The 15498-nt window shown below is 37.4% G+C and overlaps 1 protein-coding gene across 2 annotated transcripts in view; it reads left to right on the top strand.

Moving 5' to 3' along the window:
- DMXL2 (Dmx like 2) overlaps positions 1-15498 on the top strand; it is a 47581-nt gene that overhangs the window by 26758 nt on the left and 5325 nt on the right. Inside the window, exons 21-39 of one of the 2 annotated variants that reach the window (XM_058033544.1) lie at positions 520-617; positions 779-944; positions 1921-2185; positions 2768-3852; positions 4894-5085; positions 5743-5819; positions 6100-6230; positions 6879-7127; positions 8712-8893; positions 9204-9334; positions 9825-9910; positions 10151-10352; positions 11367-11484; positions 12267-12329; positions 12712-12798; positions 12878-12999; positions 13658-13796; positions 14708-14768; positions 14845-14972. In XM_058033544.1, coding sequence (XP_057889527.1) covers positions 520-617; positions 779-944; positions 1921-2185; positions 2768-3852; positions 4894-5085; positions 5743-5819; positions 6100-6230; positions 6879-7127; positions 8712-8893; positions 9204-9334; positions 9825-9910; positions 10151-10352; positions 11367-11484; positions 12267-12329; positions 12712-12798; positions 12878-12999; positions 13658-13796; positions 14708-14768; positions 14845-14972 — 3582 coding nt within the window. The remainder of the gene's footprint in view (positions 1-519; positions 618-778; positions 945-1920; positions 2186-2767; positions 3853-4893; positions 5086-5742; positions 5820-6099; positions 6231-6878; positions 7128-8711; positions 8894-9203; positions 9335-9824; positions 9911-10150; positions 10353-11366; positions 11485-12266; positions 12330-12711; positions 12799-12877; positions 13000-13657; positions 13797-14707; positions 14769-14844; positions 14973-15498) is intronic. The other variant, XM_058033545.1, reaches the window with a different exon arrangement.

The following is a 15498-nucleotide window of genomic DNA, read 5'->3' as shown; positions in this document are numbered from 1 at the left end:
CTGTTAGATGTGCCTACTATACTAAATTTCCTAGCCATCTAATGTAAAAATACATTTTTAAATATTACAGTTTATTCAAAGAATCCAGGAGCAAAACAATTATCTAGTACTCCAAATCCAATTACATGAGAGTCCTATATAAAACCCAAACAGTGTTCATTCAAGAAACACTGTTATTAGCTTAAGTATCTTTAAATAATGGATTGCCAGAGGAATTTCACCTAATAGTATGAGTTACTGTAACAATTTTAAAGAAAATATTTTTATTTGCACATTGCTAATGTCCCACTGTGCTTGAGAGGGGTTGCTATCTGCAGTAGTGCTGTATTTCTGACTCTTAAAAGCATTTGCAGTGTAGAGCTCTGTTACGTAGTAATAAAACATTCTCACAAATTACTTTGCTGCTTTGTAGAGATAACACAGTCTACCTTGCCATCCTCTGTGACAAAGAACACAGGTTATTTAGCTAACAGCAGCTTTTATATTTTCATCAATAATAGTAGGCTTTGTTCACTACAGGTTGCGAAAGCTTCATTCCAGAGGAACAATGATGCCTTAGATGCTGCCCTTTTCTACCTTGCTATGAAGAAAAAGGCAGTGGTGTGGGGTCTGTTTAGGTGAGTTCTGCTAACTTGAAGTTTGATTAAATGTTAATTGAACCAGGAATGCAAAGCAGAATTCATTCAAGAGTAGAGTTTAATTTCAAGTAATGTTGTTCAAGCGATAGTATGCCAAGGTACATAATAAATAGCTCTATACATTGCATTTCTTTATGCAGGTCCCAGCATGATGAAAAGATGACTGCCTTTTTCAGCCACAACTTCAATGAAGACCGATGGCGTAAAGCTGCTTTAAAAAATGCTTTTGCTTTGTTGGGAAAACAACGGTTTGAGCAGTCAGCTGCATTTTTCTTGCTAGCAGGTTCACTAAAAGATGCTATAGAGGTATCTGCTTTTGAGAAATTAAGTTTCAGTTTCTAATTTGACCTATGTTACTGCATCCTTACAAGCTGTCTCTGATGAAGTTTTCACAATTTGTGGCAGCAGAAATGGGATGGTATGTCCACACCGGACTCCCTTTTGCCCTGCAGACATACCATTTACCTCCACACTACTGTGAAAAGCAACTGGGAAGCTGATTTGAGGGCCAGAATAATTATTCAGATACCATTTCTCAGTGGAAGTACTCTTGGGAGTGCTTGGAACTATCATCACAGTTTGAACTGTGACCCTTCTGGCAAAACTTTGTTTGAACTGCACAGTTCAGTTGCAGCACTCTGTTCAGCCTCGAGCTATTCTGCATGACCTCTTGGTACAACATTAAGTAAAAAAAAGAAGTCAAGAGTTCTCTTGTGAAGCAGTGCTGGGGTCCCTTTTTAGTGGAGCTATGATTGCTGCTTGCCACAAGGGAGGTGGGAGCTGTGAGAAGGATCATAAGCTAAGCACTGTCTCTCAGGAGAGGATGGGATTTAGAGAACCTTTAGACTATCTGCCTATTTATTTTCAGTGTGTTTGTCTTCACTTGAGAATGTATTTTCCTCAGAGATGTAATTCTACACAAGATGATGGGAAAAATATCTTACCAGTGACATAATAACATGAAAATTGGAGGGTGCAATTATTCTACTAGATGGACTAAAAATAGACATCCTTATCTTCTGCCACATTAATTTTTTAATGCTATGTACTACTATGCATACTGAAATCCCTAAAATAGAGAAAAGTACACCTCTTTCCAAACAGAAGAAAATGTTACTTGGATATCTATCACTTACCACATTTTTGACCTGAAGATTAATTTATACTTCAAAGAACAGATAAGAGGAGAAAAAAATATCTGTTCTGTAAACATATATTGCTATTCACTTTATTTTATAGAACTCCCCTTATAAAACAGCCTTTTCCCCACTGCTTACCATAGGTGTGCCTTGAGAAGATGGAAGACATCCAGTTGGCCATGGTCATTGCTCGTTTGTATGAATCGGAGTTTGAAACTTCTGTCACATACACCTCCATTCTCTATGAAAAGATTTTGGGTTGCCAGAAGGATGGAACTGGATTCAGCTGTACTAAGTTGCATTCTGATCCATTTCTGAGAAGCATTGCATACTGGATAATGAAAGATTACACACGAGCGCTGGATACATTATTGGAACAAACACCCAAAGATGATGATGAAAACCCAGGTAAGGGAAAAAATATTAATCTGATAGGGCAAATGTGTTAAGAAAAAGAAGAGAGGCTCTTCAGCCCTCTAACACCAAACTTAGTTCCTGCTGTCAGCTAAGCTCAGGAGAACTGTCTTTGTTTGGCACTTCATACAATACTTTTCTAGTAATAAATGCTGGTTGGTCTTTTTTCTAATGGAATTAAATTCTTATTCTTACTTCTAGGAATTAGCAGTATTTCCTATGCCATCTATTCAAGACTAATGTTAAGTGACAGGTGGCCACATAGGTTTCATATTCTCTACAGGAGTTTCCTTGGGGAAATCTCTACCTGGATGATCATCTCAGCTGCCTTATAGCTTAGCTGAGTGCAATGTACCTGTGAGGCAAATGATAGAATTTGTATCTTGCTACTCATCCAGCCCATACTTCTTTTCTTTTTGTGGGGAATAAGTAATTATTTCATTTTGTTTTGATAACTAGACCCAACATTATCTTTGTGTGTTTTGATAAATCCCTAATGCAGGAAATAACTGCAAAACAGAATAATACCATCTAAAAAGCATTTTCAATGGATGTCATATCTGTTTAATTCCTCAGTTATTGTCAAGTCCTGCAATCCTGTGGTGTTCAGTTTCTACAACTACCTTCGGACCCACCCTTTGCTCATCCGAAGATACTTCAGCTCACCAGAAGGAACTCTCGCCACCTTAGGTCTAAAAACTGAGAAAAGCTTTGTTGATAAAATTAATCTTATAGAAAGAAAATTATTCTTCACTACTGCAAATGCTCATTTTAAAGTAGGCTGCCCTGTACTAGCCCTTGAAGTCCTTTCCAAAATTCCAAAAATAAGAAAAAAGTCACCTCTAGCTGGAGAAAAAGATTCATCCAGTCCTTCAATCCAGGCTGATGTTTCAGATTCCAAAGCCCAGGATGGTGCTGGAAGTGGTGATATAGACTGGTCAAAACCCATTTCAACTTCCTTTGCTTTGGAGAGCGCTGTTGAATCTTCAGCACAATTTGACTGGAGTCAACCAGCAGTAAAATTTGATGATGAGCCCCTTACTCTTGACTGGGGTGAAGACAAAAATGGATCAGATGAAGAAGACAAGGATGTTGGGATAATGATGAAAAAGTCTGATTCTAAGAGTGAAGATGAGAGGACCTCAGACACCAGCGTGGCTCAAACACCACATGGGGAGGTTTCTGAGGCGGGAGACACTGAGGTTGATGTTATTGCTGAGCAACTGAAATTCAGAGCCTGTTTGAAAATCCTTATGACTGAACTGAGGACTTTGGCTACAGGTTATGAAGTGGATGGAGGAAAGCTCAGATTTCAGCTGTACAACTGGCTAGAAAAAGAGATTGCTGCTATGCATGAAATATGCAACCATGACACCGGGGACAAAGACTACTGTAAAACATATACCAAAGTAAATGGGGATCTGCTTGACCCCGAAGATATTATGGATAAGCCAGACATAGGCTCGTACGAACGGCACCAGATCGAAAGGCGCAGACTACAGGCAAAGCGAGAGCACGCTGAGAGACGCAAGTGGTGGCTGCAGAGGAACCAAGCTCTGCTCAGAGTTTTCCTCAGTTATTGTAGTCTCCATGGGGCACAAGGTGGAGGTTTAGCATCTGTAAGGATGGAGCTGAAGTTCTTGCTGCAGGAGTCACAGCAGGTAAAGCAAATTCAAAATTCATTTCTGCTGATGAATGTGAAGAGTTCTAGACTGTCAGTTATGTCAAGTGCATGAGTTTGTGCCTAGATAGATTCTGGTAATGTTCTCTAAGTCTAATGGTCATTATAATGTTCCTGGAGAAAGAGCTTGCTATTTAAGTGTGCTGCTTTTCCCAATATGTATTATTTGGTTCTGAAGAATCTGCTCTGTGACACTGAAGATCAGGCTACTTATGATTATGGAATAAAAATGTTGCTGGTTTATATTGTAGCTGCAGCAATGTATGTATTACTATGACATAATTTTAATCACAATTTCTAGGTACCTATAATAATTTAAATTCACAGTTACTGAAGTAAAACAAAATCTCATTCCTAGACCTCTGCAAATCATGCAAAGCAGCTACAAGGAATGAGATGTTAGCTTCAAGGCTCAACAAATAATATAAACTCAGACAGGTATTCTGTTATGGCATTTTCTGCATTTTGTACAAAAAGAGATTTTACAGCAAATGTTAAGTACTACACTGAGCTACAGCAAATAATCTGATACTGGGCAAGTCTTTTCACATGCTCTAGTCCTAGATTTCTCCTATTTAAAATAGGGCAACACACAGCTGTTTTGGTTAGAATGTACATTAAAGAATTTTTTAAAGTTCTGTTTGTTTCCCCTTGAGAAACTCAGATAAGTACAAATTAGGCTTTTTTCCTAAACTCAGACCAGTGACCAGTTGTACCAACTTGTGCTACTGCAAGTACATGTTTAGTTACTGTTTCTTAAGAGACAATGTCCACACTTCCTAATGAACTACATAAAAATACTCTTCCTGCATGAAATCAAAATGTACTCCAGCAAACATGGCTGTCAGGTCTGAACCTTATAGTAAATAATAACTTGCTTTTGACAGTAAAATCTTGTCTGTAGTGAGTAGACAACAGTGGAAGAGGATAAATAATCTGGGAAATATATTTAAGATGTAAAATTATATCTATTTTTTTTTCAAAGCAATAATTTTAAATACAATCTTTTCTTTTATAACAGGAAACTACTGTAAAGCAACTTCAGTCTCCACTTCCACTACCCACAACACTACCACTGCTGTCTGCAAGCATAGCATCCACAAAAACTGTGATAGCTAATCCTGTGCTGTACTTAAACAACCACATCCACGACATACTTTACACTATTGTGCAGATGAAATCACCACCACATCCTAATATTGAAGATGTCAAGGTAATTCATAGCTTTAATCTAAAGCCTAATGTTTGATGAAATGGACAGTATCATTTTCTTCACACTGCGAATTTCACTGAAATTTCCAAGAAATCCTTGCATTTCCTCTTTTTAAGAGCTGGACTGTTTCTCTTCCATTGTGAGGCAGAACCAGTTATTTTGTTATTCCTAGAGACTAAAGGAATTTATAAGCACATAATTGAGGTAAGAAAAGAGATTTTAGACAAAAATATTATATCATGACTACACAAACTTTTTGTATTTTATGTGTATTGAGTAGCTATTACTACTTTGAACTGCAGTGTTATATAGTACAGCTTCCAGGAACCATTCCATCAAATTCATTGTCATAACAGGACATGCTTAATCACTACTTCAGTATGCTCATTTACTGTGGCTGTTCTGTATTAGAATAAAGTTAATTATCTTGAGATAATATTAGAAGGTGTTGACTGCCATCAAATTATCTTGAACAAATAGTGTTGATTTTCTATGCACTGTGCTGTAAACTCAAAGTAACATTCAGTTACTATTTCATGCACTTGCTTTAAAACTAGAACAGTCCTGCAGAACACATTTCCAATACCCTTTAGAAAGAAATGTATTTTACTCACCTTTTAAATGAAACATATAACTCATTGGTTCTCTTTATTTTAGGTGTACACACTTCATTCTTTAGCAGCTTCACTTTCTGCATCCATTTATCAAGCACTATGTGACAGCCACAGCTACAGGTAAAGAGGGAAGTTTTCATACAGTCCTACATTTGCAGTATACTTTGTGCATCCTAAATGGAAATTCTTCCTGCATGTGACTTAAAAAGGGATTAAATGTTTGTTTATGGGTAAAGATACTTTTACACATTAAACATTGCTTACTTTGATATGCCCGATCAAATTTACACAGATAAAATAACACCATTCAGGGTTTTTCAGTAAACAGTAGGAAAATATGATGTCACTCTCACTTGGTGTACTCACTTTCTCATCAGAAAAAAAATTTATTTGTATGTAGCAGTCAAACAGAAGCAAATCAGTTTACTGGGATGGTCTATCAAGGACTGCTTCTGAGTGATCGACGCAGACTGAGGACAGAAAGCATCGAAGAGCACGCAACTCCAAACTCATCTCCTGCTCAGTGGCCTGGTGAGACTAAAATAAGGTTACTTTTAGCTCCACTGGACCAGCTCCATGTGCCAAAATTATTTCAGTGTCCTGTATGAGGGATGAAATTGTCATGGATTATTGACTGATGTTTCTAGCTTAATTCTCAAAATGGTAACAGCCTTTCACATTTTCACACATCAAAACAAATAAAAATAAATTTTGTACATGGCAAACATCTTGTCTGAAGAAGAGACCATGATCTTTAGGATAAACTTAATGACAATTTGTCACCACAAAATGTTTTCCTCCAGTCTGCCTAGCCCCTTAGCAATGCTGCCTCTATTGTCTCCACAGTACTGTCCTACATGTATGCTGCACTTGGTATAGCTGTCAAAGCAGCTAATTCTGATGTACAACATAAATGGTGGAAATGGTGCAGGAATTTCATAGGCGCACTGAACTGCCCATAGTATTTGCAGAGAAGTGCAATGCAAAAGTCCCAGACCCAAGAAGGCTTTTTATAATTTTGATCTTTATAATTTTAAGAAAACTGTTAATAGTATGTTTCATCTGAATAAAAGCATCATGTGGCTACTTATGTTTACTATAAAATGTGGAAGTAAAACGTTTTCTTTTTGTCCATTTGTCCTCCTACTCATTTAACCCCAGAATTTTTCCTCTTTGCAGGTGTGAGTTCACTTATCAACCTGCTAAGTTCAGCTCAGGATGAAGACCAGCCAAAGCTGAACATCCTGCTGTGTGAAGCTGTTGTCGCCGTGTACCTGAGCCTGCTGATCCACGCCCTGGCCACCAACTCGTGCAACGAGCTGTTCCGGCTGGCGGCGCACCCGCTCAACAGCCGCATGTGGGCCGCTGTCTTCGGCGGGGGAGTCAAGCTGCTCGTGAAACCCCGCAGGCAGTCTGAGAACATCCCAGGTACGCTGCTCCACAAAGATCACCCCAACGGTGGGCATTTTGCGCCTCTTCTGGTAGGAAAGCCTGCCTTCCTTTAAAGAACAGAATTTAAGAAACTACCGGCAAGAAAACACATTAACTAAAAAGTTGAAACAAATAATAGCCTCACAGCTGTCCTTTGTAATGGTGTACAGCACAGTTTGAATTGCTTTAAAACTGTACAGTTATTATAATAGTAATATTAGGTGCTTATTTATAATATTTTTCAGGAATTTCAGCCATTATTTTTAGGAAAAAAAACATGGGTGATATAAATCAGTTAAATAATATAAATCAGTTATTAACACATCAATCAGTGTTAATACCTATGGGTTTTTTAATGGGAGATGAGTGTTGTTATTTAATGACTGCAATAAGTAGGAAACAATATTTCTGAAATCAGTTTATATCGAAAGGTAGGATTTCACCTAGCATGACACCACAGAGAAGAAATACCAACTTCGTTTGGCAGAAAAACAGCTCATGCATATGTAAGCTCCAACTAAACCCAGGATTTTTCAAAGATGAGCAAGTATTAATATGCTGTACAAGGAAAAGCAAAAGTGGAGATTGAATTCAGACTCTGAAGACAAAGACAGATACAATCATTTGTTATAAACTTCAGCAATACTAAAAATCACATCACACAGACTTTTAAATCACCAATAGGCTTGAAACTTATGCAAAAATTAGACATTCTCTCTCCAGAATATAAAACCAAACAGTAATAAGGCATTGCACCATTACAACTATGCACAACAGATGTTTGTCATTCGTGGAATAAGTTAAACTCATTTAGGGCAATTATTTTCATAAGATAATAGTGTTAATAACTTCTGTAAGTTGTGTTCATTTGAGATGTATTCTGTTTTCCTTTAATCTTCAAGCTGCTACAGCTTCTGATGTTTCAGAGGATGGTAATGAAGGTTTGTAAAGACTTGCAGTGCAGATGAGTGTTAGTAGTGGCTTTTTTGGACAAACAGAATAGTTTTTAAATACCTAGCTCCCTTGTAATAAAGTAAGTGTAATATTCGATGTTGCCAGGCTAATACCACTTTAAAAAACAAATCCTCATTAATATTTTGATTACTATTAAGGCATTTTAAATCATAACCTTTAATTGTCAAAAAGCCTGTCTTTCTATTAAAATATTTTCTTTGCTGTCCTTAGAATTCCTTGGTTTATATTTGAGTAACTGCTAATTGTGCAGCATACTGTTTGGTGATATTTTACATATTACTTTATTTCTCAACAAATTATCTGAGTTTCTTTATTTCTTTCTTGAGAAATTTTTCAACTAAAAGACTTTTTAAAAGCTGCATCTCCTAAGAACTTAAACCAGTATGTAAAAACTATTTTTCAAAATATATTCAATGTCCAAATGCCACAGTTATTGAATTTATCCTAATGAAACTTTTTTATGATTACACTTACTTTATTTAGGCTTTGATTCTAAATCAGTAGAAATTAGTACCAATAACAGTGGTGTTAGTTGCTTCAGCTGTAAAATAGAGACATTTTAAAGATGCAATACTAATATCAGCTTTTTTAACTACCTGAATTTAGCACCTCCTCTTCCATCAGAAGAAATGGATAAACACCGCCGCCGGTTCAACATGAGAATGCTGGTGCCAGGCAGACCAGTAAAAGACAGCAACGTACCACCACCTGTACCTGCAGAAAGACCCTCTTATAAAGAAAAGTTTATTCCTCCAGAACTCAGCATGTGGGACTACTTTATGGCAAAGGTAATTGAGAATTCCATTAAGTTTTAAGGGACAACAATAAAGTGAAAATTTTGAGCGCTCTTAGTAGTAAGACACAGAATATTATCCTGATAATAAAGGATAAAGAGCCTACAAGTCTATTACTTCACTTTCAAAACATGCCTCTTATCAGTAATAGTGATTAACACTTCCCCCCCTTGCTAATTAATTGTATTTCTAGGGACACTGACTTAAAGGTTAGGTTGCTATCATTTAAACTCTATGGGAGTCATAAGTGAAGTCAAAGAGATGAGAATATTGTTTTTATACAGACTTTTGCTTTGCCTTGCAGCCCTTTCTCCCTTTATCAGACAGTGGTGTTATATATGATTCTGATGAAAGCATTCACAGTGATGAGGAAGAGGATGATGCTTTCCTCTCTGATGTGCAGATCCAGGAGCACACAGATGCCAATTCTTACAGGTCAGCAGAAATTGTCACTATTGTAGAATAGTTATGTCATATGCTTACATTTGCTTCCAAATTTCAAAAAAATGGATCTTCTGCACCATCCAACATAATTGAAGCAATTTTAGTACTGTGGGCAGACTTGTCTATGGCAATAGGATTACAGAAATTACAAATTTTCATCACAATAATAGTTCCCCATTTACTTGTCAGAAAAAAGGGATTAGGAAGTTAAAGTTGGTGTGGTTTGCAATTTTTTAGGGAGAGGAAAACAACTGAGAAACACCCATTTTCATTTTTAAGACTCAACATCATGAACCACAATGCCAGCTGTAGAATAATGGTTTAGACTGTTGATTCAAGCATGCAGCTTTTCAATGGGGTGCAGGTTAAATACAACCTTTCTGCAGTGTTTTCTAACCTGTGTATTTGCTTGAAGAAGAAAAATACTTTGTAGATAACTCAATGTTTTTTTAACATGACCAAATCTATTCTTTTTATACAGCTGGGCTCTTCTACATCTGACAATGGTAAAATTAGTTCTGCACAACATTAAGAACTTCTTTCCCATTGCTGGTCTGGAATTCACCGGTATGCTAAATCCTGCTTTACATTTTATTTTTCTGTATATATTGCTTTCTGTCAGACTTTATATTTTAGTTCTAACTTTAAAATAATCAAATACCTTAAATATTACAATTGCCAACATGTACATTTCCTTTCAAGATTTTTTTTATGGTTATGTAATAAAAAACCCCCATGGGGGTTTTATACTCGCTGTAGCTTAATTTCTTTTTCTCCGAGCCTTATTTCATTAATATTTCTGTTTAGATCTGCCTGTAACATCTCCATTGGGCATTGCTGTAATAAAAAATTTAGAACACTGGGAACAGATTCTTCAAGATAGAATGGACCAGTTTGAAGGCCCACCTCCAAACTACATCAATACTTACCCCAGTGATGTGGGTGTAGGGGCAGGACCAGCTCTTCTCCGCAATAAAGCAATGATTGAACCTGAGAACACACCTTTCAAGTAAGTGTTTTTTGCCTAGGATAAACACATTCTTTGATCACAGAAATTCTAAAGAGCATTTCCTCCTCACGTTAAACAGCCAAACAAAGATTGTCTAGCTCTTAGGTCTAGTAGCCAAAGTTTTACAGAAACCATTTACCCACATCCCTTTGTTCATTCTTATGCAGCTACCTGTCTCCTGCAGCAGCCTTTACTTCCTCTGCTGCACTTCTCACAGCTGCAACAAGAAAGGAAGATTAGAAAAGAGCAGAGGTTGTAGGAATAGAGGGCAGTGGCCATTGCTGGGAACACCCTGTTCAACCTGTTTTACTATTCCTTCAGTAGCAGTTGTCTCTCACTCTATCCCAGCAGCAGAAGAGTTATATAATACATGCAGATGTCTGGGGGAGGAGGAAGACAGTTGTACTAAGGTCCTTTTAAGGCTAATCCTCTTGTGTTTAGACAGTGTCATGCCTGGAGGTGTCTGTAAATGCAGATAGTGAACTGTGTTTTCAACTCAAAAATAGCTTTGCTCAATATATTAAACTACAACTGAGTCAAAACAGTGCTGGGGGCAATTTTGGGTGCCACAATACAATAAGGATATAGAACTATTAGAGAGCATCCAGAGGAGGGCAGTAAGGTGGTGAGGGGTCGGGAGGTGAAGGTGGTGAGAGGTCTGGAGGTGAAGTTGGTGAGGGGTCTGGAGGTGAAGGTGGTGAGGGGTCTGGAGGTGAAGCCCTGTGAGGAGCAGCTGAGGGCCCTGGGTCTGTTCAGCCTGGAGGAGACTGAGGGCAGACCCCACTGCAGGTACAACTTCCTTGTGAGAGGAAGAGGATGGGCAGGCACTGATCTCTGATCCCTGGTGACAGTGACAGGACACAAGGGAATGAATGCCCTGAAGCTGTGTCAGTGGAGGCTTAGGTGTGTAATTAGAAAAAGCTTTTTCACCCAGGAGATGGTTGGGCACTGAACAGGCTCCGTCCCTCCAACTCAGGATACCCTGTGTTTCTTTCTCTCTTCTGTTTTATCCAGATCAAAGGATTACTCAGCTCTTCCAGCAAAAAGGCTCTGGCATTTTCTTGTGAAGCAAGAACTCCTTCAGGAGACTTTCATAAGATATATATTCACAAAGAAAAGAAAGCAGAGTGAGGTAAACAAAGAATGTAACTTTTTTTAAAAAAACAAAGCTCAATTATAACTGTTCTTCAGTCCCCTCAGTATTTAATTTTTCTTCTCATTTTTCATTGATATTTCAGTTTCTCTTATTTAACAATATTTGGATTTTTTTCAAAATCAACATGACTGTTGTTGATTGGGATATCAACTGAACCAAATATTTTTGAACAAGATATATCTCACCTTTATGTATTTGAATACTATCCTAATAAACAGAACATTTGCAGTAACAGTTATAAGCAAAGAAATTTGAAAAGTCTTTCTTTTTTTGGTGTGTCATACTGAAAAAGAAATTTAAATGTGCTATTCATTTGTGTATATGTATATATGCATGAGTAATATATACATATAAAGGTAATATTATATAGTAATATATAATATGGGGCTTTACAAATTGTGCTGGTTACAACTGCTGTGTTCTAACTGAAAATTTAAGCCAACACATAAATATCATGGGAAATAAGTATATAATTTAATATCTTTTAGAATTCCTGTAAGTATGGAGTTTGTGTGTGTATTACTCCTCCATTTATTTACTATATCATACATTTTGTGTTCATTTAGGAGGCATTACATTTTAAGTGAGTTTGTTTAGATTCCTGTCTTAGTTTCTGTGCCTTTTATAAAAAGTTAAAAATACATTTGTCATCATTTACTGACAGAGTGGCCTTTAAAATCTAGTTTGGAATGTTTCATTCTTTTTTTATATTTGTTTGTGCATGTGTTTTGTGTTTGTGACTGTGTGATGTTATGTAGTCTGTAGAAGATCGTGTGGAGCAGGTCAAACAAAACTGCGTAGCAGAAGATCACAAAAACAAGGTAGTATCCCTTCTCCCAAACCTCTAGCACATTCTTAAAAGTTCTGTGGAACTGGCTTTTCTTTTCTAATGTGACTAACAGAAGCTGTGTGTTCTGTGTAGTCTGTGTGACAGGCTTTTAATCCATGAACTAACTTCGGAAGTCCTGATAATTGGGATGAGCGAACACCTTGTAAATAGTGTTGCACACACAACTTTGTGTTTCTTACACTGAAATATCACTTTTGGCTACTAGAACACCAAAGAGTATGAGAAGTCTAAAGTTTAGCTACTGAAACAATGCTAAGGCCACTGAACTTTTCTTGCATGAATTTTGCACTCTGAATGTATCGCTAAAAAATGGATTTTCACTCTAATTGAAGTTTTTTATAAATGTTTTGTAGGTTGAAGCAGATCTTGGATACCCTGGAGGAAAAGCAAAAATCATTCACAAAGAATCAGATATGATAATGGCATTTGCAGTTAACAAGGTAAGCCTCAAATACTACAAGAAATGTAATAAAAGATCTTAATTATAGTTAGTATAAATTCTGTATTTGTGCTGCATAGGCAAACAGCAATGAAATTGTTTTGGCATCTACACATGATGTTCAAGAACTTGATATTTCAGCTCTACTGGCTGCTCAGTCATTTATATGGATTGGGGAAGAATATGACAGAGAATCTAAAAGGTAGGATTGTTTCTTTGTGGTTATATTAATAAGAATATTGATTTTCTGTGAGGCTGTATCTATAGTACCTGTGCAAGCACGAATGGAGCATACAAAAAACATTAATTACTCTTCTTCAGTAGGTTTCAGATTGCTTTGCAAGTGAGGGAAGGCAAGAGAATAATTACAGTCTTTAGGAATGCATGCACTGCACAGTGAAGTGAAATCCCATGTGGTGCACAAGATAATGAAGGAAGCCCTACCTTGCACACCCTGCAGTTGCCTTGCATCAGTGCAGTGTGGGGGGCAGCTGTGGTAGCTGATGCTGGCTGTTCTGTCCCCTCCATTCCTGTGCTGAGAGCTGTCAATGAATCAGCTGCAGCGAGCACTCCTCTGTACCAGCTCCCTGCACACTGCACACACAGGTCAGGGACAGCCCAACAATAAATATTCTTCTCAGGGAAGCTTAGATTCTTATACTGAGATCATCTCTTGAGATTAAACGTAGATAGATTTGGGGCTCATGGAAAGAATTTGTACTGCATAAGTGCAGGAATTACCAATTTATTGTCTCATTATTGTCACTTCCTCTACCCACTGCCATTAGGCTCTTGACAAATAATTAAAGATTATTAGGAGCAAAGAAGTTTTTGTTTAAAGCAGAACTGTTCTTTTCCAGTTCTGATGACGTTGACTTCCGTGGTTCTACCACAACACTGGCTCCTTCAAGTGCACCATCATTTGGAGTGAGTCAGATCCAGCCATCTCCATCCATGCCCTGGCTAGGCACTGGGCAAACCAGCACTGGAGCTGGTGTGGTGAGTACTTCTGTGTGTGTGCAACTCAGGAGAGGAGGTGTTTATCATCTGCTGTTTACTAGAGAGACCTAGTGTGCATTATCATCATACTGTCAATCCAGTACTGACATAAAAGGCCAACAGCAACCAAGACCTGGCCAAAAAGAAGGCCAAACTAAGCATTTCCTCATATACTGTAGCACAGAATCACTGTGATATAGAAAACAATGGGTCAGTCTGGGTGGCTTATTGTGGGAAATGGTAAAGGTAAGAAGACTTTCAGAAGGCTGCAGCTAGCCCTAATTGCTCTCTTTCTGTTTCTAAGGCCTGCAGCTGCAAAGTCTGAAAGTACAAAATTACAATAGTACAGCAAGCAAGGATATGAAACAATAATTTGAGTATTAGCCTTGGCCAAGATAGACCTTAAGACTGCAGAATATGCTTAGCAAGATAGTAGAAGGTTTTAAGCTTAATAAAGAAGTAATGTATATTGTTAATAGAAAGCATACAAGCAAGAATTGTGTGAAGCAGTTGTACATGTGCTTTTAGAGATTGGCTAGAACAGTTGTCTGTAAGCTTTAGCAATATACTATTGGCTGGAAAGTTTTAAAATGCTCTGTAACAAAGAAATCTTTGGCTGCTGCTGGCAAGATGTGAGCTGTTGCCATCTTCCAATTGTCTCAGCCATGTAATGACACTGGTGCTGCAATAAAGCTCAAGGAACATATCCCAGCAGTCCCATCCTGTTCAGGAAAAACCACCAACAGTTTTCTTTCTCATGGGAATTTTGATGTAGGACCATCCAAATAATGTTAGCTTAATAGATTTTTTTTTTAACTGGGGGACACTTACCATGTAATAGTATAAACAAAACTGAATAGTGTGTTTGTATTTTTCAAAATTATTTTAATTTTTCTTTGTTTCATATAAAGCTGATAAAAAGAAATCTGAATAACGTCAAGAGAATGGCTTCACATCCAGTCCATCAGTATTGTAAGTGAATCATTAGTATGAAATTTATAATTTTCTACAAAATACTGTACTATTAATTATCATCTTTTAATCTTAGATCTTACAGGAGCACAAGACGGAAGTGTCCGAATGTTTGAGTGGACAAGGCCACAGCAGCTGGTGTGCTTCCAGCAGGCTGGGAATGCCAGGGTGACAAGGATGTATTTTAATGCCCAGGGAAATAAGGTAAGGGATAATTCAGGCCATGAGTTAAAGGCTGTGAGTGTACTCCACTAGAGTGGAGAGCAGAAAGAAAACAAAAAGACATGCTTTGGCCAGACCCTATAAGGGATATGAAATGCAGAAAGAAGAATAGAGAAAGAAATTGGGAGGAATACCCACCTCCTCAGTTTTTCATGTTGACAATTCTATTATTTTAACAGGTCTTGTCTGCATTCTTACTCACAAAATATTTCACTTCATTATAGTTAAAAACTATAAAAAGTGAATTAAAGGTGTTTGGACATGACTGTACATAGCTATGAAACAGCAAAGGTGAAATAGCTGGAAATATAAAGTATCTCACAGCAAATCTATTTTCAGGTGGCATAGAATGTCATTTAAACTCATTCTAAAAATGTGTTTTGATTGTGCTTTGAAATATTGCAGTCTTACCATTATGTAGGACTCAATCTTAAGTCAGAAATTAAGATGTATTTGTTGCTGTGCTTCACATGGAGGTCATTCACGCAGGACTTGTGAAGCCCAACTA

Source organism: Melospiza georgiana, chromosome 13, assembly GCF_028018845.1.
Source record: "Melospiza georgiana isolate bMelGeo1 chromosome 13, bMelGeo1.pri, whole genome shotgun sequence".
NCBI classification, from domain to species: Eukaryota; Metazoa; Chordata; class Aves; order Passeriformes; family Passerellidae; genus Melospiza; species Melospiza georgiana.
This window is presented reverse-complemented; position numbering and strand designations above follow the sequence as displayed.